General features: G+C 41.2%; 1 protein-coding gene across 3 annotated transcripts in view; it reads right to left on the minus strand.

Moving 5' to 3' along the window:
* Positions 1 to 20,849, minus strand: part of Ppp3ca (protein phosphatase 3 catalytic subunit alpha) — a 261,596-nt gene extending 240,747 nt beyond the window's left edge. For all 3 annotated transcript variants that reach the window (XM_004643706.2, XM_004643705.2, XM_023703850.1), the window contains exon 1: positions 20,751 to 20,849. In XM_004643706.2, the coding sequence (XP_004643763.1) occupies positions 20,751 to 20,808 (58 nt within the window). In that variant the 5' untranslated portion in view covers positions 20,809 to 20,849. The remainder of the gene's footprint in view (positions 1 to 20,750) is intronic.
* Positions 20,850 to 20,855: the final 6 nt, after the last annotated feature.

Raw genomic sequence — 20,855 nt, forward strand, 5'->3', positions numbered from 1 at the left:
TGTGACAAAGAGAAGGCTCAACAGTGAAGACCATTTATAGTCATCTCCCCTGCAGAAGGCTGGCCTCCCCTCAGCCTGAAGCAAGGAAAGAGAAAGCCTTCTTTCATTTGTCCTTGACCACTGCAGCCCTAAGATCCTTGTCAAATGAGCTCTTTTGAACATATTTTCTTTTTTAGGCTTTCTAGTTAAACGTTGAGTAAACAGTCACTCTCTTCACACAGCATTTTGTTCAACTGATACAAAAACCGGCCCATAGGAAAAAAAAAAAAAAAGAAAAACTAGTATCAAAGACTAGCCGAAAATGTATGCAAATCACTACTGAATGTTTTTGTCTCCCCAAAATCTCTATGATGAAATCCTAACATTCAGGGGAAGGTGTTGGGTGAGGCTGCTATAGATTCAGCAATGGTCCTTACAAAGAGGCCAGGAGACTCTTCAGTCCCTTCCACATCTGAAGAAGGGTGAGCAGGTGAACAGCACCCTCCAATCTATTGACTTCTGATACTGACTTTCTCGGTCTCCAGAGCCATGAGAAGTATATTTCTGTGGCTTAAAGGTATCCAGTCCACTGTGCTTCTGTTAGAGTAGCCTGAGCAAGCTAAGACCACAGGGATAAGAGTGAGAAACTCAGCTGATATATCTTCAGAGGAAAAAGCAAAGATTGAATATAAAGTATTCTACTGCTGAAGAATGTTCAAAGTTGCTATAATATTGTCTTTGTTCTTTTCAATACATACCTCTGTACACAAGTATCACATAAAATGGATTTGATGAAAGTACCAAAAAAGCAAAAAGAAGATGGGCATTGTTTCACTGCAACATTAAAATCTTGCCCTTCCGTTACCACATCATCTTTTAGGAATCAAGGTCTTGGCCAACTGGGAAGGGCCCCCTAGGCTGCAGGCTATCCTTGCTGGTCCCCAGCCGTCCAAACCCCTTCTATAGAGAATCTGAGCTGAAGTATCTGCAACTGCTCCTCTAATCAAACTGTAATGCACAACTCATCTACTGAATGCCCTTAAATAAACCCACCACATAACTATAGTGCTTTGAGAAAGACATTATTTTAGGGATTCAATTTGGATTTTTTCACTGCCTCTTATGTAAGGAATATAAAGAGCCTGGAGAAACTAAGGTTAACTGTTGTCACTAGCCCCTCTCAGTCAAGGTGGACTGATGAGTCCACTCACCCAGGCAATGAGGAGCAAAAATCTGAGTACCTTCTCATTGTCTGTGTCCTCACTTGCATCAAGGATTTCATTTCCCCAAATAAAAACCATCTTTGAACCCACTATAAAATCCGTTAAATGTTAAAGAGAGCCTATCCTTCCACACATGAGCAATCTGTTCTCAACAGGAGTAGTACCAGAAAGTACTAACATAGCATTCACCACAGGCCAGGCAGCCATCTAACCACTTACACTATAGTTACTTATTCCCCACCATAGTCCCAGGGAAAAGGCTGTTAGCACCATTTCACAGGTAAGCAACCCACAGTCCCTCATGAAATAGTACCTGGTCCAACCTTAAATGCAGATGGTGAGGATGCATGCAGGTGGCCCAGTCCAAATCACCACATACCGGGTGCTTCAGGACAAGCAACACCTCAGCTCTCTATGGCCCCCATCCCCCGTGACACAGTGCTATGTTCCTCCTTCAACCGCACTGCTGAGCACTAGCACTACGGCCCAATAAACAAAATATTTACCTGGAACTCAAGCCACTGACTTCAAGAAAATCAAATAGAAGTATGTACACATCTCTATAAAAACTAAGGGCATGAACTAGTGTGGCAGTACACAGCTATAATCCCAGCACTCTGGGAGGTTAAGGCAGGAAGATCTCAGGTTCCACCTCAGCCTGGCCAACTTTGTGACTGAGACTGCCCTTCCCCCTTAATACATTAAAATATATTAGGCCATGTTTGCAATACACCATGTTTACATTTGTTGTGGGCAGCTGGTGCACATACATAGTACATCCTTATTCCTTTTCTCATCCCCTTCCCACTTGAGAAAAAATTTCCCTCCGATTATTTTATTTTCATGCACTGGATTCTTCATGTAAAAGAAATCATGCAATATTTAAATTTGTATATCTGATTTATTTCATTTTAACATTATGATTTTGAGACACATTCATTTTCTTATGAATGACTCAAGTTTATCTTTCTCTATGCAGAGTAGTACTCTATTGTGTGCAAACAGCAAATTTTCTTTATCCACTCATCTGATGTACATAAAGGCCACTTCCAAGATTTAGCTTTTATGAACTGTATCGTACAGGCGTGGATACATACAGTGTTTCTAGGAAGATATCTCGAAGGAGAATAGCTGGATTAAATGGAATTTGTAGCTTTTTGAGGAATTTCCATACTGATTTCCATAGCAGTTGTACCTAAAAAGACTTCTAAAAGAGCCAGGAATGTAGCTCAGTGGCAAGTGCATAGATAATCAATTTATTTTTAACAATACTTGTTCCAGTGTTTGTCCATTTGGTATTCCATAATGCCTGCCCTTTCAATAATTTTTCAGCTGAAGGACAGAATGAAATAAGAAGTAGCCAATAAATCTGGGCATCATTTCCACTCTATAATGCCAAAGTAAGAGGAGAAGTAAAGTTCAGCAGTGACGAAGATGAATTATTTTATATACTATTACCAAACAGCACTAGCAAAAAGTCTAAGGATAAGTCCTCAAATTCTTGCTTCCTCCATTCTCAGCAGCACTATTTTCAGGATGTGATATCCAAGATGAGATGTTCTGTTCAGGGTTAGCGTTATCTGGAAGACTGGTTTTTTTTTTTTAATGTCAATTCTACATCTCATTGAGAAAGAAAAATAGAGAAAAAAACAACACATGCTGTTGGAGCCTCACCTGGAGCATACTTCAGTTTGTCAGGGTAAGGCCAGGCACAGGCAACTTTCAAAGTTCTCCAGATGGCCACCATGTGCAGCCATGCTTGTAAGGCATGCTTTAAACATCATACAAGGCTTCTTGAACATCAATCCACACACAGGTGACCTGAGGGTCACATTTAGATGCAGACCCTGACTCAAAAGGTAAAGGTGTGGCCTGAAGTTCCCTGCACCGCTCTAAGACAATGCAGGATAGAAAACTGCACTCACTTCTAACTCTCCATCAGTCAGTCAGTATAACAGCACACAAGGTAAGAACTTGTAAAAGACAGTAAGACTCGAGGCATTGTAGACTACTTCTTGCTTACATAAAAGAGACAACCAATTTTTAATAAGCAACTTGAATCCATTGCAGAGGATCACTGAACACTGGGCCCCTATGAAGTGAGGAACTCATCTGCATGTGGACTGCTCCAGGAAGGGTGAGCATTTCTGCAAACACTAGCAGAAATCACTAGTTTACCAACCAGTGTATCAAATAAAGTGTAGCTCCCAGAAACCTGAACACAGACATGCAAGTCTTCTTATAAATGTGGCTTCTATCTGTTCCCAGTCTCCCATATCACAGTCTCCTATACTTAGCCCATTTTGCATTAATCACATAATCAAAATCTGTATATTTGATAACATGTTTGAGATCTGCTTTAAAATATTTCCACAAACAAAATGACAACAGCTTAAAGGGAATGCAGTAAAATCTCCCGAATTACTCTGTGGGTATATACACAGGGCTAACCACACTCTTCCCCTACCTTTCTTATCATTTTAACATAAAGAGGTCTATTTAAAATTTTTCAAAATAAATCTTAAGTTCTACTTTAGAATCCTAGCTACATGACTCAACTCACTAGCTGCAGTCTTGAGCAAGGAACTTCCCCAAACCAGAAACCTCAAGTGAGTTTCCAGGGGCCAGGGAGAGAGCTCAACAGCATAAGTACCTGCCTGGCAAGCACAAGATCATATGAGTTTAATCCCCAGTACTACAAAAAAAGGGAGTTTCCATTGTAACTACCTCAAAGGACAACTTGGAGATAATAGGAAATGGCATTTGTGCAAACAGGTGACATTATAAAGATAAACTTAACTTTAACCCAAATGGTTCCAATTTAGGGGAAGAAGAATTAAAGCACTCTCAAAATACAAATACTTGAAGATTAAAGAGGATCTACCATAATAATGCCATTTCACTTCAGTTCTGCCTATTACACTTTCCTTGGCATTCTAGACCAGATTCTATCAGAAAAAGCAACAAGTAGCAGTCTAGAAGGTCTGCAGTGCATGTCCTGAGACAGATGCACGAAGTGGCTAGCTGCTTAACAACATCATCAATAGAGGGAGGCCCAGAGACAAATACCCTTCTGATGGCTATACACTCTTGCCATGTCTACAAGCAATACAGACTTCCCTCCCACTCACTTTTCACTTGCCAACATCCTTGAGCAGTAGCCAGGGACACAGCAGTTCAGGAGGAAAGTAACACCTTGAATACAGGCCAAATCATCAAAAGCAAAATATCACTTCTGGAGCTGTCTCTTCACAGGACAGAATTTCAAATAAGAACAGATGGTAGCCTTTATTATCTGCAGCATAATTACATAATCATTTAAAAATATACATTATTGGTGATAATTTCACCATCCTGGAAAAGAATCAAAGCCTTCAGGAGAAAAGGGCACAGTTTTGCTCCTGTGGTCTTGAAACACATAAATGTGAAAGACAAAGTACTGATAATATAGGTGACCAGAAAACAGCTCCAGAAGTGATATATTGCTTTTGATGATTTGGCCTGTATTCAAGATGTTAATTTTCTCCTAAAAAAAAAATTATGTACATTCTCATTTTTAATATGGAAACAATGGCATAAGATGCCTAATTTCCATTCTTGCTGACTAAATTCTAAGCATGCATGGTTTCTACTGGAGGGCTAGCATGTTTCTATCCCAAAGGAAAAGTCCTAAAGACAAGGTAAGACAGGTATACCATGGGTTGGGGAGATGGTTCAGTGGAATAAGCGCTTCCCTGGCAAGCGCAAGGGTCTGAGTTCAAACCCCAGTTCCACACACACACAAAAAAAAGACAGGTATACCAACTTCCCTTATAGGTACAAAAAGAGCACAATGAAGCTCAGAAGTTGTATTTTCTAGGGGAATTCTTACAAGAAGTACACTTTATTATAGTCTCCTACTTTAAAATTTTATTCTCAAGACACAAATTCACATTTTTAAAATGGTATCCACATTTGCTGCTGTATATTCTGTTAACCTTGTTCATATAAGGAGGCATTGGATTGTTTAATTGTTGGCTATTTTAATTATTTATTTTCACAAACTTATTCAATACTTTTGCTGTTCTTGTACCATTTAAATTATCTATGCATGCAATAATAAATGCTGAGCACAATCACATCTCTATCAATTTACTTATAAGGTAAAGCTTATTTCAGGCAAGATTTGGCTTCAGTATTAAGATAAACACACACAGCAGGAAAGCTATAATGTATATTTTGCTTTTTCAGTCCATAAAGATCTTACATTTGGATAAATATAAATGAACCAAACACAAATTGTCAATAAAACACTAGCTGTACTTCCATTTAAGAACAAAAGTCACTCATTTTTTCTTCTACATGTTAATGAGCACCTTTATGAAAAGCAAATTTTAAAAGCTCATGCTGAAGGTCAAGTTTCACAAAAATGCCACAGGAAAAAAAATAAAAATGAAAATATGAACCTAAGCTGATCCAGCAAGACATAAATTTTCCCACATGCAGAGATTTCCACAAATAAGCAAAGTAAGATGCCTCAGGAGGAAACTGGAGCCTTTGAATCCGAAAGCCCAGAGACAGGCAGGGTGCTCAGTCTTCCCTTAAACTTTCCTCCATGCCTTGCAATTACTTCAACTACAGGGTTTCTCAAAGTCAAACCAACACAGAATCTGAAATTCACTTACCAATCATGGACACAAGAAAAATATTTCTTAAATCACCTGACTCAGAAGCATTAAAGTTCTGAATCACCTTTTTCTCTTCAGTGATTTCTCTGAAATAAACAGTTTAAAAGTGCAATTGGCCTAGCCTTAAGCATATGCCATAGTACAATACTTAAAAGCAGTAAATGAAAAATTGTGATCTCAAAACAATTCACATTTGCATCTAAAATGTTACAGCAAAACCACATAACTCAGTCCTCAGAATGTTTCATGTGATATCTCCTTGAAGTGGCTTTCACTTTAGCTATGTGTGGCTTCCTTTGCTTTAATGACAAAAGTACGAACATGAACATAAAAAAGCAAACTCTACAATGAAGGATAGCAGTGTGCAATAACTAGCACTAGATTTACTTTTCATAGATTTTGACCTAGGATAAAACCTCAAGGTCAAGTAAAAATGGCTCCTTTCAGGAAGGCATGGTTAGCACTTCTCTTCCTGTTCTGGACTGGCTTGTGCTGTAACGTCATGACAAGGTCAGAAATGCCAGGGCTTGGTTGTAGTCCAGTCCCACTGTGCACCAGCCTTGACTACACATCTCTTGGAACACCAAAGTACTTTCCAACTAAAGTACCAGACTTCTCTTCTCCAGAAAAAAAGACCTCTAATATTCCACCAAAATGAATTCTAGCAGCAACTGTGTTTTATATAAAAAATCCTTAATTAATAAAACCATATGCTATCAATTCATTGACACTGCCTAAAAAATATGCCCTACTGCCCAAGTAAGTGTCCTATGATAAAAACTTGAGGTCTGTTCTCAAGACTATGGAGCCCAAATCCCTGCTGGATCATTCACTCCACTTTACATCCTTGCACAAGGTACTTAAAAGGAGGCGGTCCACAAGCAAGGCACAGATATAATGCCATTAACATTTTAGAACAGAAAGATCAAAACCATGAAAGCATATTATTTATGACTTACTTACTTTGAGCAAGTTCCAGTGGAGGCAAAGTGGCCTACCAATGTACAAAGTGTTCTCTTCAAATACAAAAGTGAAATATAAAACGTGCCAATAAAACAAAACTCAAAATCAACATTCCTAGAAAATGCTGTTTTTCCTCTCTATGAAATCATAGAAGATAAAAATAAAGCACAATATAGGTAGACAAAGACACTGGACCGTTTTACAAAAATTACCACTGCAAAGAATGGCTATAGAAAAATATATTAGGAAAGGAAGCCGCCAAGAGCACCCAGCTGCTGAAGCACCCTGTCTTGCACCCCCTGGAAGCCACAAGCTACTTGCTAATACAGGTAGGAATCTTTCCTGGGCCACATATGCAGAACCTAAAACTTACATGAATCTTCCCAAAAAATTAATTTGGTAAACAGGTTTAGTAAGTACTTAGACAAATCTAAGATGTGAATTGGACCAAACAACTAAAATGAATAGGTAAAGAATCTTGGTTCTTTTTTATTTATTTAAAAAGGCTAGAATCAGAAGATAAGATTACCAAGACTTACCCAAACTGAATTATTACCTTATATTTTATGTCTAGAATTAAACAATAATGATACAGGCCACAGTGAATAAGAGCTGCCTCACACAAGTGTATCACATGAAAATGTCCTTGGGAGGGGGCAGAAAGGTAAGGTGTATCCTGAAACAAGTACTTAAATTAGATAAAGTAATTCAACATCAGCTACATTAACTAAAAAGCATGAACAAAACAAAAGGCACTTTTCTTCTCCAGAAAAAAAAAAAAAAAAAGACCACTGATATTACACTGAAATGATCTCTAGCAGCAACCGAGTTTTACATAAAAACAAATCCCTAATTAATAAATCCATATACTATCAATTCATTGACACTAATTTGGTAAGAAAACTACAGCATTTTCTTTTGTGATAAACAGGAATACCTTCTCCAATTTTTTATACTAAAATTGCTGAGTTACATGCCAGGCATCATGATAAGCACTGGGCAGATCAACTGGATAAAATGCCACCACAAAGATAAGAGTTACAGAGAGATGAGTGTTGCAAACCAATAAACAGTGCACAGATGTACCTACAGGCTTCAGAGCAGTTCTGCAGGAGGGAGAGACAGAAAGAGAACACAAGTTCCAAATGTTTTGCATTGAAAATCTGGTTTGGACTTTTATGAAGTTTAGTTTAATCAACTTCTACTGTACATCAAACACTTAAACACTCAGAATACATACATCAATAAAAATATTCTTCTTGCTCTCAAGAAATCTATATTCTAATAAACTGGAGACTTGAATTCACTACATTTCAGCATTTATAAAATAAGGTTCAGGGGCCAGGGAGATGGCTCAGTGGAATAAGCACTTCCCTGGCAGGCACAAGGGCCTAAGTTCAATCCCAGGTTCCGCCAAAAAATAAAAAAATAAGGTTCAGATATACAAAGAATTCCCACAAACTGGTAAGAAAATAAATCAACAATTTGATACCGTACAGTTACCAATGTATAGACCAGTTAGCAAACCGAGTGGTATAATTAGTGGTTAATTAAAAAAAAAAAAATCATGCTAGTAGCAATGTGAGAAAATGAACGTACAGGAGGAGACAAGGTTGGTGTGGGGCAGCAGCACCAGCATTGGACAAAGTATGTAAAAAGGTTCCAACTGCATGATGTTGCCAAGTGCACGGATGGATGGATGGATGGATGGATGGATGGATGGATGGATGTCACATCACCAGGCCAGGAAACCTGGAACACACCTCTCGCTTCATTCTATCAATTTCATCCACAACAGCTACAGGAAGGTATGAGAGGCAGTTCCAGATAGAGTTGTTCTGTTCATCCTTCTACAAGCAGTTATCAGTCCTCTAAGACTAAGGAGACAAGATGGCCTGGGATAGCCTGCCATGGTAGAAGAAAACATCAAGGGGCTGGCAGACATGCTAGACAGAGTGGAAATCCATGACAGCCAGCAAGTCCCAGGCAACAAGTAACCAAGAACAGACAGCCACTAGCTGACCTGTCACCTGCTGGGTAGAAAAGTAGAGGCCCCCACATCACAGCAGGATGACAGCAGGCAAGTGAGGAAGTGTAAGCCTATGCAAATCACTTCTAGATTTGGAAATCTAGGCTTTCCAACAACTGAATAACAATACCTAGAATATTCCGAGGACTTTCTCAGCAGTTAATAGGTGAGGTCTGTTCCGTTCTGTACAACTCCTCTCACCATTACAACTGTGCAAAATTGGTTTTATTATTTCTAGTCCTGAAAAGAACAGCACCTGCACACGGAAATTCAAGCTGGCCTCTCCACATTGACACTGCCTCCCTCTATCACTGGAGTAACTTCTTTGTTTTGTTTTGTTTTGTTTTGGGGGGACAAAGTGGCTGCTTACCTAACAGCAGCACCTTTGTTCCCCCAGATGGCTGAGCCAGCTGACTTTTAGTCACTTCCACCTTCCACAGCCACAAGTCTCACCATATTCTGTACAAGGTCAGTGGTAACAGCTGCAAAATTCCAGATTCAAATGCATAGTTTTCTAGAGCTTTTTTCAGACCTTTATTTTAAAACAAGCTCAATGTCCTAATGTTTGTCTGCACATACCGTACTTGAGAAAATTAATATTGGCTACATTTACATATTTTTGCTAAAAATGAAAACACAAATCTCCAAAGATGGTAATCGAGGTCTTTTCTGTACTCCTGCAGCAGGCTGTTGCTTTGCTAGTAGCTACAACTCCCACAGCAGTGTGAACTCCTCCTTGGGCTCCCAACTCAGGACAGTAGCCTTCAGACACCCTCTACATGCAGAATAGCAGGAAACCAGCAAGCAGAGGACACTAAATTCTGGTGCTCACACGATAAGCAAAGGAGACAGTGAAAGTGGAAAGTTTTAAGTGAAGTATCTGTTGACATTCACTCTGCATTCAATGGTTCACCTTTTTATCATGCTGGGGATAGAGGAGGAGACAATGTATGAAATTGGATTAAGTTTACAAAGACATAGGCTATATATAACTTTAAACTGAAGCTTAAAAGTTCATTCTCAAAAATGCTCAAGTGAGGCTGGGGAGACAGTTCAGCGGTCTAAGTGCCTGCCTGGCAAGCACAAGGATCCGGGTTCAATCCACGCTGGCCAGGCATGGTGGCACATACCTATAATTTGAAACGTAGGGGAGCCTGAGACAGGAGGATCACTAAGAGCTGAGTTGCATAGTGGGACCCTGTACCAAATTAATACACAAAAGATTTTTAAAAAAGGGTTTTTTAATGCTCAAGTACAACATTTTCTATATTAAATACTACTAAAGGGAAGACAGTTTATTCAATTCACTAAATGGGTTTTAAAAAGTTACTTTTGAATATTCTATCCAAAAAACAAAAGCAAATGCATTAAAACAAATAAAGCTGGTCCCGGCGTCTCAGGCATGGAAGCCCCTAGACATGTGAGGAGAGGTTCTGCAGCATGCTTGGAAACCACCACAACAGCCCGCCTAAATGATTCAAGGCCTGCTCGGTTTACAAACCAGCTAGCAAAGGCACAGTCTCCTGTGACAGGGATCAGCTCTTCTGTCCATGAAGACACATGACCGGAAAGTAGCATGATCCAGATTTTAGTGCAGTATCACAAAAAAACATACAGGAAGGGCTGGGAATATGGCTCAGTGGCACAAATGCCTGGCTGGTTAAGTGCAAGATCCTGAGTTTGATTCCCAGTTCAAAAAATAAATAAATAAAAGTCCAGGGAGATACAAGGGAAGTGTGCTTTTCACCAAAGTGTAGACACACGGTAGGATCTATGGGCTGCAGGTCATGCTATGACCATCATCATGCCTACAGCACGGCTGCTCACAGGAAAATACAGACAGTGACATCTGGGGCCGAACTGGAGTCTACTTTAGCTCGCACACAGGTATGCTTAGTTACATGTCTAAGCCTGCATGTTGCTACTGGTAGTTAATACCTCCGCACTGACTATCATGCAGCATGTGTCACCTTAGCTGGCAGCCACCAGCCTCCTTCAGCTCTCACTGACACTTACAATTACCATAAAACAAACCCACTGATTCACTGAAATCCAATGGCCTTAGGGACTGTTTATAAAAAGTTTGGAAAGTCTGGTCAGGGGAAGAGTTCGCCCAAAAGGCAGCTCAGTTACAGGAGGGCCTCTGTGACAACAGTCTGAAGAATAAGTAACGGATGTGCCCTCTCAGTGAGCCAGCACCACCACCAAAGTGGCAGGCTAGCATCCTGACTTGATGTCCTCCTGTATTACAAAGAAAGGCAAAAGCAACACCTGTAGAAAGTCACTGGTAACACACACCTGCTTTTAGGGATGTACCCCGTTACAGAGATTTGCTGTCAGACACCTTGTGGGTGTAAACAAAAGGGTTTTGGTGGGAAAACCATTAGGACCAACAGCATCTGGGTCTTGCCATGGTGACTCCTGCCCTGCCAAGGGCGCTCACAGCTGCTAGATGTCCCTTTGACAGACTGAGCCCTGGCCGCATGAAGGTCAATGTATGCCAGGAAGAGCTAGGGAGAGCCAGCCAGGAGAGTGGGAGGAGGTGAGCACAAGTGCCAAGGTTCCTGGGAAGGAGAGAGCCGAAGTGAACTGCACTTCCAAGGGATCCCAGCACCCCCAGATGGGTTGCAAGGAAAGTTGCAGGGGTATCCAGGGGCCTAGAGACCTTCCCATGTGGGGAAATGGCCTGGAGACTCAGACCTAGAAAGCCGTTTTTTAAGCCAAGTGATCTCTCTTGTGGAACACTGACAACTCATTCTCTTGCGCCGGAAAGATAGCTCAGTAGAGTAAGTGCCTTCCTGCCAAGCACAGGGTCCGAGTTCAATCCCCAGTACCACAAAAAATAAATAAATAAATAACTCACTCATTATCTGACTCTAAAGGTAAAGGTAGAAATAAACATGTGTTCGACTGTGACTGCAGTCAGGTAATCAGAAACACTTCTTTCAGGCAGAGCTGTCTAGGATGAGAAGGGGTCCTCCAGGGCAAGGAGCCCTCTTTCACATAGATATGCAACATGAAGGGGTACAAGGGTGGGGCCGTCACACTGGGGGTGCCCTTTCCCATCCTAGGAGTTCTAACTTGCCTAGTCTGTAGAGAAGTGTAACAGGTTAAGGGTCCCTTCTGATCCCACAGACTCAGCTTTGGCCCTGTGGCTTTATTTGAAAGCTCTCCAGTGGGGTAGTCCTAGCTCATTTCCCCAGTACAGAGCAAGAGCTCAGGACCAATAATAGACCAGCATTTCCAGCTTTAAAAAACGTTCATGTTACATTTAGACTATTCCTTAGCACAGAGGCACAGAGGTACACAGTTTCAACAAAAATGAATTTGAATCCTTTATTCTCTCTGCTTGGAAGAACCCCAATAATCCAGTGTTAAATGTTCCAATCTGGTTAAAAAATGTTAGATATGACATCTCAATTTCTGACATGTCCAATAGTGTTTTCTTCCTCAGCTGTGGGAGAATGGCCACCATCCAGGTGTGATCTATGAAAAGACACACGCTAACACTGTACTTGAGAATTTACCTACCACTTAACCTTATTTGGATTGCCTAACTCTCTACTCCTGCCACAATTTAAAGTCCTTTAATCATCACAGGGATATTTTCTTTTAAATACATCCCTAACCATCACATTTCCATTTCTGGATGTGCTTGTGGAATGGGACAGAATGCTCAGGAAGAGTTCTGACCAGCCTGAGAACACAGATCTTTCCCTACTAGTTAATGCGAGCAGACAGCAAATCATGATGTCATGTGGGAAACTGGAGTTCTCTTGGTCTTCAATGCTTGAAATGAAGCTCTTTCAATACCAGGGAGACAGACTCGATCCTGGCCCAGGAGCAACAGGAATGAAAAGAAATGAGCTAGGACAACCCCACTGGCGAGCTTTCAAGTAAAGCCACAGGGCCAAAGCTGAGTCAGTGTGGGGTCAGCAGCCCTCAGGGAGGGCAGAACCTCATTGCCCTGCTTCCTGGTTGGTATAGATGCCAAGGCCGAGCTTCTCTAAAAAATGGTCACAGGAGGCCACAGCTTGGGCCGGCCTGTGTGCACCACGTTCTTTAACTCTCCAGTTTGTGATTCGCATGCACCTGTGCACTGTGAAGTCTAGTCTGGACCTCACAGCTCTGGTCAGAGAGCGCTCCCTTACTCAGTATCTTCACTGCTCATCTGAGGAAGAAAGTGACTTGCATATCCGGACCCCCACCGGCCCACTGGAGACCACGCCCTCCCATGCAGGCTGTCCTCTGCATACTGGCTGCGGCCACACACACCCAACAAATGAAGCAAGCATTTCAAACTCATGAGAACACATGTCCACAGCCCTCCAACTTACAAACTGAGAAACTCACCATGTATTTGTGATACGGACATGACTTAAGATCCACAAAATTTCAAAACACAACTCTAATTTAAAACCATAAACCATCTTAGCCTTTGTCACTGATCTAAAACACATGTATCGAATGTCTACAATCCATAAATGTCTACTCTAGGGCTGAACAGACAGGAAATGAGTGGAGCCAAGTTCCCTGTCCAGGGCTGGCTACTTGGTAAGGAGAAGAGCACCAAGAAAATACACCTCTCTGTAACATGCTCCCATCCAAGTGGCCCATGAGAAGTGCAGGCAACAGAAGCACCTCCCAAGAGATGTCAGAAGATCCACAGATGGAATGAGGAGAAAAGAAGTGACTGACAGGGAGAGCAGACCCCACAGATGGACCCATACATGGCAGATAAGTGGGGATCATAACAGTATTAAATACACAGAATAAGTCAATGCCAGATTATATTGCTTAAAAACAATTTTATTTCTTCCTAAAAAGCAAAAAAAAAAAACCCCATCCCACAAACTTGAAATCCTGACTCAGGTTATGTCATTTTTAGGAATGTACTGTGCTTTTAACTTAATTTGATAAAACCGCACAGAGGACAAGACGTTTAAAAACAAATATCAACAGACGCCGCAAATCCCACTCCTGAGAAAATAAGGGGTCAGTAGAGTTGGTGTCACTTCCCTTAAACATCTCACAGCCCATGTATCTCTCTACTGAACAGTACTCAATGATGTTGGGGGGAAGGCAAGAGGAAGGCAAGAGGCTAGTTAGCTTGACAAAAATTAATACACTGACATGCACATAAAGGATATTTTCTTTGTTTTTCTCATAAAGTCTGCCAGCTCATTTTCTCTGAAGTCCAAGTCTAGGCAATAATTAAAATATATAAATCACTCCATAAAGTCAACACTGAGTGATTAACATATCTTTTCTCACTTGTCAGGAATTGATTAGCCTAAGGGAAATACAACAGAAACTGAAAGACAACTTTCAAGTCCACGCTAATGGGCTGAGGTGAAGAGAATTTTACTTTTATTGAGGAGGCATAAAGTCAGTTCAAATTATCAAGCTACAAAAACAGCACTAAACCTAGCTGTGTCATCTTGTTAATAAGCCTCTTTCTTCGCCCCTTTCCTAACTGGCTGAAGAAGGAAGCACCCCACTCAGCTCATCAGTTACCATGTAGAACCACTTGCAAAGAACCTGAACTTGATCAATAAAACCCAAGATAAACATGGAATCTGTCTCCACTTATTGCTTTAGAAAATACAAGAGAACGCTGCAGTGCCCAGGTATCCAGCAGAAAGCTACTCAGTACAAGATAAGCAAGCACCATGGTCTAGGGGCAGTATTTTACAAACTGAAACTGAGTATATAAATGGATACACAGCCATTAAAGGCAAGGGGGTGAAGGGTGAGGGGGTGGTGTGGGGTTTAGAAAATAACACACAAATTTCCAAAAATTCTCATTTTATATACAAATAACTGAAGGTCACATATCAGTCTTCCAGTTTCATAACTGTTGAGAAATTGACAAACACTCTAAGGAGTATGTCACAATTTGAGGATCAGCTTTTAGTTTTATTCTTTTTTAGACACATGCAACAGCACCAGGTACAAGAGACAGATTTAAAAGAAAACCAGATAGAACATCTTTTGCTATGAGGCAAAAGCATAGATTAGGGGAATAGTAACAACAACAACAAAAAGGTTCTATTCTTCCCCATGATGGCCTCAGGAAGAAACCACCTTAACTCCCAGAATGAAGCATTTTAATGACTTATTTTCATTTCCTCAGTCCAAGTGTTTAGGTCCCCACCCCCCACCAGTTTCTTTGTTTTTTTCTTTTCTGAGACTACTGCTACCTGAATACACATGTCAAAATAGATTCAAGATCCCAGCACCAGGTCTCAGTCCTCCAGCCTGACAGTTCATCTGATTTAAGCCATTATTTAGAACACTGAACCATGAAGGAACACAAATTTTTTAATCCTACTTCTTACCTGAAACATAACTGATAGCCTCATATAATAGGTGAAAATATTATAAAATGTAGTGAACCCCAAATGTCAAGAATATTAAGGATTTAATTTACCAACTGCAGATTTAATTTACCTTACGTCCTTATTTACAAAAGAATGAAATACCAAGCAACACTGGCCTATATATTCACTTGAGCTTTCGTTAAAAATTAACGAATTCCTCAACAGTGTAAGTCATTTTCTGCAGGCTCACCATAGCACCCTTTAAAATAAAAGTGAGTGAAACTCCTTCAAGGAGAGAATGCAATTTTTATTTTTTCATGTATGTTTACCTGAAAATATAACAGTGTATCTTCAGGAAACCTCAAGTCAAAATCAAACATTTATCAGCAAAACATTATCATCTCTGGTAATATACATCAAACTATTCTGCATACGAAAAATTTAGTAAAGCGAAACAAAAAATACAATGTGATGGCACTTTTTTTTTTTTTTAATTTATTTGGTTGTTGCAGGGTCTTACTACACAGCTCAGACTCATAGTGATCCTCCTGTTTTCAGCCTCCCCACAACTGGAATTACAGGCATGGGCCAGCACACCCAGACTATGGCCAGTTCAGCCCGTCCTGGGAGCAGGGCTGGCACAGCATGTGGTGCCAGGGATAGAAGCACAGTCCCTGCACTTGCCTAAGTTTGCTTAAGCAGGTGCTTTAGTCTGCTGAGCTATCTCGCCGGCCCCTCTGATGGCATCTTAAACATACCAAAAACATGTTAATTTCCAAAATTATTTCCAAGCAAGAGTCACCTCCTTCCTTGAGGAACAGCGTGCTTACACTAACTTGCATTCTGTCCTTCCTGCGCCATCCTAGCCATTATGCCTCCATTTCCTTAAAGATAAAGATAGACATCATCACAAGCTACTGCTGCAGACTCAAGGCATTGATGGCTTTCAATATTACTGCTTCTTAGTATTTTCCAGTGACCTGAAAATACATAACATGTTGTCATTTGTAATTCTGTGTCACTAGTAACTAACCCAGTATGTATTCTCAAAGAAACAGACCAAACGCAGCCGCCCAGCCTCCTGGCCCCCATCCAGTGATCCTGGTACCTCACCCGCTGATCCTGGGTTGCTGGGTAGACTCCCTGCCTCATGTACAGGGAGCATCTGTTACATCACACTGTAACATAACCTCAAAAAAGCATCTCGTCATAGCCTCTGGAACAGCAAGAGACTGCCATAAAAGCTAAACCTAGAAAGGTGCTGACATTTGACAAAATAATTTTTTAGTAAGTACCAAATCAGGTATGATGAATCATCACCTTAAATCATTGCTCTAGAGGTATCCAACATATTTTCAAAAATGTTCAAAATGATAATTTAACTGAATTTGCTAATAGAGAATAACTGACAAAATGCTATTTGCCAATCAGGTCACTCTAAATGGATTCTTTATTTGGTTTCATAATTAGTTTCAAATTTACACATGGCTGACACAAAAAAGATAAGGAAAAGCTTAAGAAGACAATTATAAAAGTTAAAAATGTACGGTATATTAAAGTCATATTTCACATTTCTAGGATATGAACAAAACACTTTACAAAGAAACATTTAAAAGGCATATTTAACTAAAGAGATATTTATGAGTAAACTTCATTAATCAGGCTCAAATGATCTCACATTTTAACTGAGTACCTGAAAATATATTGTTCATTTAAGGTAAGGGTTCTTCTTAATACATCAAAAGCAAAACAAAGAACTATTTTTTAATTCTTCTAATGAAGATACTTAAAACTACTGGAATGTCCTTTAAAATCAGTCTTTAGTTGTCTCATACCTGAAATTTACAAAGGGTTTTGAGAAAAACAAACTCGTGTTATTATTTTATAAAGTCCAAAAAGGAAATACTAACGAATAGATCAACCTAATTAGTAAACAACCCCATGAATTTGCATGCTGATCCTAAATCCTCAAAGGGATTTGTTCTCTTAATTACATTATCTATGGCAGAGCTATGTCGTTGGTAGTATTAACTATATTAACAGATCCTTTTTTTCACATCCATTGCTGATGTAAACATTATCCACCAAACACTAATGTTTAATCATAATAAACTTAAAATTCATTATACTGATTTAATGAGGTTTCCACTACGCTCAAACGTAAAAATATACGTATTATAACTCAACTGATAATGATACTGTAAAATATCACTAAAATCAATTCAAAATGAGCTCTTGATATTAAAAAAAAAATAGAATTATTTACCAGTACATTACAAAATCCAAACTTGACAGTCATTCACGATATATACCATGCTCTTGTTTTCTTTTTAAGTAGCAGTATCAGTCTCTCCCGGCTAGGAACGCTGGGGACTTGAGTCCTAATTTACCTATAAATGAAATTGCACCTCCTTGCTGGTGAGATATTAGCTACCTCCCTGGAGTTTTCCTTTGGTTACCTGTACAAAAGAAAGAGCTACCTTCTAGGCTGGCAAGACATGGAATACAGCTCATTCCCAGAGCCAAAATCAAGTGTAATAAAGCACAATAGTGCGTGATCTAGAGTTCCTGAGATTCTCTAGAGCTCTTCCTAGGAATGCATCCCTCCAAAGCGAGCTCATCAAGTGTGTGAAACCACTTGATGAGTAAGTAGATTGAGGTAAAAGGCTCACTGCAAACACTTGGAGGTGGGAAATGCAGGAGCCAGAGATGCAGCAAGCTACACTGCTCATCACACAGTTTAACGCCTTCCAAGTGCTGTTAACTGTAATACAGCAAAGCAGGAACGACAGGGCCAGACCAATCATCCCAGCAGGCCAGGTAGAAATGAAAGGAAGCTGAAGTCTGGAACATGGCCCAAACTTGGAGGCACCACTGGGAAGGTAAGCAGGCCACAGAGTGTGCTGGGGTAAGGAAGGCAGAGTTACTCTTCTTATTGTTGCCTTGGGCCTTCTGCCCATAGCAATGCAGCATTTCTCTTAAAACATAATATAAAACAGTACATGCATCAAGTTATTCTGATTTCCAACACACAGCAGTACCAAGGCGTTTTCTCTGAATTCTTACACTTTTCATTTAATCTAAGAACAGCCAAATTTAAAAAGCATTAGTTTTGGTGCTAAAGTAACTCTTTAAAGGTAACATAAACAAATATTTATCCCCTCCAGCATTACCACTGCTTTCTGTTTCTGAAGTTTAGAATATGGATCACCATCTGAACACACTCCAGCGGAGTCTACAGACCTCTAGGATGACTTTCTGACACTCAACACACTTTTTCAAAGCTGAGTTCTGGAAGCACAAATCAAGAGAGCTGTCAATGCACTTCTATTCACAAAACCACAAGTGCAGCTTTATTTGTAAACAGCAATTTGTCAGACAACAAAAATCAGATCATAGTAGTTAGTGAACGTAACACCATGCTACGCCAAGACCACAATGACCTGAACAGCACTTATTTCTGTGTGCACATTTAATGTAGTAAACACTACTATATATCTATAAAAGAAGAAAAATCAAGGGAACATACATACTTCTTCAAGGATGACCCCTTCCTGTCTCAAAGAATGACCACTCAGATGGCCTTCAAACAAAATCTGGAGTAAAAACATAGTCTCATGAACTACATTTTATGTAATTTTTGCAAATATAATGTATCACTTAACAATCTGTTTTCATTCAGCACACTGGCACTTATCCACTAAGAAAGCATTGCGTATATATGGTTGAAAGGATCAAAATAAATCCTAAAGTTCTCATATTTGACAAAATGTTGACTCCAACTTTGAATACTGGTTTTAAACCAATAATTAAAAAGTCTACAAGAAAATATTAAGAGAAATGACAGCAGGATGCCCACCTTAGATCAGGATTCATCAACAAAACTGTTCTTCTATAAACAAAATTTACCATTTATAATTTCAGATCAGGATCCCTATAAAAACAAATACAAGGCTTACTTTTCCTATTTGGGGTCTATTATCCACATTTATTTCATTTCTGTAAAAACATGTAAATCAAATTTTTGAAATTATGGGTGAATGTGTATATTTATAATGAACTCACTTTGATTAAAACAGCATTGGAGAAAAACAAGGCAAAACAGCTACGGAATGGATGAATAAGCGCTTCCAATAACTGAAAGATGTCGAGGCAGAACGTATGAACAACTCTTACACTGTTCACTTGATGACAACTTCACATTATTTACATGAAGAATCCACATTCTGTAGTATAGAAATAGGGAATGTGACATGAGAGTTTATTTGCCAGCATATGTATAGCTATCATCTGAATTGTAAACTTTATCTTAATTTTCTTAAAAATAGGTGATCCTAACCTACATTGGAGCTGCACCTATCTAAACACTTCATTCTGCAATTTCAGGCAAATGATCTTAGTTTTTTTAACAAGTTGTTCATACAAAGCATAGTTCTTCTGAGCGAATTTGAACTGTTTACATAAGGACCCATGCCTGCAGAAAAAAATAAAATAGTTGTGCAACTGTCTGTAGTCCTACTTCAAATCATTTTTGCAGAGCTATTTCCTCCTTATTTTGATGGGTCTACAAATCCTGCACTGAAGCAGAAATGATTCCAGTGCTACCAAGAGAAAAGATATTTTATTATCTTACAAAGAGAATACAATTTCCACTATCACCTCATCACCTCTCCCCCCCCCCCCTTCCACTCTCTTTCTCTTTCTCTCTTTCTCTTTCTCTCTCATACTTAAAACCTGAGCAGCCCTGGCAGGAGACCCGGGGACCTCCAAGCTCAGGGTCACTCTGTCCAGCGCCCACTGAACAGCGCACCATGGTGCAGTTGCCTCTCCCCGCGTCTGGCGCGGCTGCCAGCCGTGGCACACTAGACACGTCTCGGATCCGCGCACACACGACACCACACACCACCGTGCTTCCTGGGTCCGAACCGTGGCACACAGCAGGTGCCCTCACCGGCTCTGCCAGGTGCGCCGACCTGGAACGGGATCTACTCAAGGCCGGCGGACCTGCCCTGGCCCAATCCTAGTCACCCCAGGACGGGTCCCTACCCGCCTCAGGACGCCGCAAAGACGGTGATCCCCACCCTTGCTAGAGCACAGGCAGGGAGACCCGCGGATCCCGTCCCACCCGCACCGCGGTCTTCCGCACTAGCAGCGGTGGGGGCGTGGAGCGCGGCGGGGGCGGCGCGGGGCTGTGACAGCGGGGCGGGGGTGCCCGGCAGTCTCCCCACCCGCGGCCCCCGCGCCCGACCCGCGCAGGAGAAAGCAAGCTCCCCCGAGTCGGGTACGGGCCTCTTGGGGAAAAGACACGGGTTCAGTATCGCTATCAAGGATTGGGGACCGCGAACGGGGGAGGGGGCGCGAGGCGGCGCGGAGGCACCGCCACAGCACGGTGCCGGTGGCTCTCGGAACCATAAATCAGCTCCTCCGCAGCGGAGGCCCAGCCGGCGAGCCGCCCACTTCCTATTCCTGTCCCCGCTGTCCCCGCGATGCCCGCCGCCCCCGGGGTCCCCGCCTGCTCTCGGCCCGGTCCGCGCGCGGACGGCCCGAAGAAGCTCCCACGGCTCACCTTTCACCACCCGGTCGGTCGTCGACAACTTGGGGTCGCTGGCCTTGGGCTCGGACATCGCCGCCCCGGCCCGGCCGCGGGGCCCCGAGCCGTCCGCGCCGCGCG

The sequence above is a fragment of the Octodon degus genome, unplaced genomic scaffold, assembly GCF_000260255.1.
Source record: "Octodon degus isolate 3935 unplaced genomic scaffold, OctDeg1.0 scaffold00183, whole genome shotgun sequence".
NCBI lineage: Eukaryota > Metazoa > Chordata > Mammalia > Rodentia > Octodontidae > Octodon > Octodon degus.